The sequence below is a fragment of the Pygoscelis adeliae genome, unplaced genomic scaffold (genome assembly GCF_000699105.1).
Source record: "Pygoscelis adeliae isolate BGI_AS28 unplaced genomic scaffold, ASM69910v1 Scaffold338, whole genome shotgun sequence".
NCBI classification, from domain to species: domain Eukaryota; kingdom Metazoa; phylum Chordata; class Aves; order Sphenisciformes; family Spheniscidae; genus Pygoscelis; species Pygoscelis adeliae.
Window position 1 is genome coordinate 202,368 of NW_008825305.1, and position 2,480 is coordinate 204,847.

At 50.4% G+C, this 2,480-nt stretch overlaps 1 protein-coding gene across 1 annotated transcript in view; it reads left to right on the plus strand.

Moving 5' to 3' along the window:
• Positions 1-1,123: 1,123 nt before the first annotated feature.
• The window catches only part of HOXB6 (homeobox B6), a 2,431-nt gene continuing 1,074 nt past the window's right edge, over positions 1,124-2,480 (plus strand). Inside the window, exon 1 of the mRNA XM_009330147.1 lies at positions 1,124-1,865. Coding sequence (XP_009328422.1) covers positions 1,457-1,865 — 409 coding nt within the window. The 5' untranslated portion in view covers positions 1,124-1,456. The remainder of the gene's footprint in view (positions 1,866-2,480) is intronic.

Genomic DNA, 2,480 nt, shown 5'->3' on the forward strand with positions numbered 1-2,480 from the left:
CGCGAGTGATCGGGGGACAGTCCTGGGTTTAATTTAGTTGTTTGGTTGTTGGTTTTCTGATTTTCCCATTGGAAAAAAAGGGAAGGAGGCGATCGGAGATCCAACTCTACCTTGAGCAAACCGGGATCCGGGGGGCGGGGGGGGGGATGCACCAGGTAGAGCAGAGCACATCTCTGGCGAGGAGATCCGGGCAAAACCGAGGGAGGCAAAGCCCGGCGCAAAGTGCAGTTTTTAGGGTGACCGAGAATTGCTTGAGACTATCGGAATCACCCTTTCCAGCCTTTTAACTTTGCAAAAAAAGGTTTTTTGCAGGGGGGACGGGCTCAAAGAGGGGGGGATGCAAAGCGGCGGGGTCTCCGCGCACCTCCAAGGCAGCAGCCCCATCACACCGCCAGCTTTCCTCTCGTTAAAAAAAAAAAAAAAAAACTCGATCGGTAACAATCAATAAACTCAGCTTTTGACCGTAACCCAAGGCTTCCTTTTAGCCATAAAAGGCCGGGCACAGATTTGGTATTAACAAAAAAACGCAAGAGGGCACAATGCGGTACCGGACTCCGGAGGGGATCGGGATTTAGCAAGGGATAAAGGAAATACTTCGATTTTCCATTTATCTCCCGAACGCGGAGCTTAGGCAGGGAAAAAAAGCAAGGAAAAAAGATGCACCATATGAAAAGCGAAGGTTTGGTTCAAGCGAGCGCAGCTTTCTTGAACAGGGAATGCAAATCTATGGTAATTAGACAAACATGAACCGAAATAAGTTGTCAAACCCGATTTATTCTCCTATAGCAAATCTAAGTTAATCAGCCCGGCGGGATCTCCTCCTTGCAAAGTTCACACGCCCACACGAAAAACTTTTTTTCCTTTTTTTTCGGTTGTTTTGTTTTCTTTAGCTGTACCCAAGCACCCAGACATTTCAGGACGATTTGCAAACACCAGGGGTTAAAGTTTTCCGAATGCGAATAATTAACTTCCCCCCCCCCCCCTTACAGCGGGTATCTGTATACGTTATATGTGTGTAAATATATATAGGCGCGCACACGCCATCCGCGCCGACGGGCTCTCGCACACCCCCGCGCTGAGCTCCGGGGGGGGGGGGGGGGGGGTGTTTTTTTTGAAGCTCCGAGCGCGCCGGGAATGTTTCTTTCGGCAGATATTATATATTTGGTTAAGGGGGTGCATTTCTGTTGTTTAAAAGGGAGGGAAAAGGGGGTGGATGGTTTGTTCTTGGGGTCCCTGGTGCAATCTCAGCTCCTCATGGGTGCTATTTTGCAACCTCAGGCGCCTGCTATTGGTCAGCCCATGATCAGATGGTTGTATTTCCTTGTGTCCCTCGCTGGCACCACGCCATCTCCCTTCAGCTAAAACCCAATCTCCGATATACTACTAATAGCTAAACCACTTGGACTATAAAACACAACAAATCATAAAGCCGGGAAAGGACGGCAGGCTCCTTCCAATGAGTTCTTATTTTGTCAACTCGACCTTCCCGGTGAGTCTGGCGGCGGGGCAGGAGCCCTTCCTGGGACAGATCCCGCTATATCCCTCGGGCTATGCGGATCCTTTGAGGCACTACCCCACCACCTATGGAGCCACGGGCGTCCAGGAGAAGGGCTATACCTCCTCTCCTTACTACCAGCAAAGCAACGGAGCCTACAGCCGCAGCTCCGCCTGTGACTATGGGGCCGGCGGGTTTTTCAGGGAGAAGGACCCTGCGTGCGCCCCCCCCAACCTGGACGAGGTGCCCTTCGCCCCCGAGCCGCGCAAGTCGGACTGCGCGCAGAGCAAAACTGTGTTCGGAGAGAGCGAGGAGCAAAAGTGTTCCGCCCCGGTTTACCCCTGGATGCAGCGGATGAACTCTTGCAATAGTGAGTTTACTCTTTTACAGAAATAAATACATCAATCTCCTCCCCCCCTTTCTTATTTGTTACCGCCAGAGAGAGAGAGCGAGCGAGCGAGGGAAGCAGGAATAAGGTTCACTTTAGAGCCCAAACTTCCAGCGGGGAAGTTAGGCGACACGAGAGGCTCCAACTTGCTCCTGACACGCACCAAAACTTCACGCCGCTGAAGTATTTTCTCCCAGCACCCCCCCAAGCTAAAAAGTTCGCCCGTATTTAAACCCCAATACAGTATTTCCCCATTCCCCCCCCCTTTTTTTTTTTTCCCTTCACATTCCAGTTTGCGTGTCACTCAGCTACAACGATTTGTCTCTGTCTTTCCCCCACACGCGCAGGGGAGATATCTTTTCTAAATCAGATCTGGATGACTTTACACGCGCACGGACCCACACCCCCACGCAGCTCCCTCTCTCGCTGGCTACCCGATCTGGAGTTAAAGAATATAAAAGTGTTTAAATATTTGAAAGGAGAGGGCTACATTTTTAATGAAACATAATGAAAAGTCCGCCTGGGGAGAATTTTTTTCCCCCTGGTGATATATGACTTCTTTAAGTGCTGTTTCCTCAATCAGAAAAAAAAAAGGGG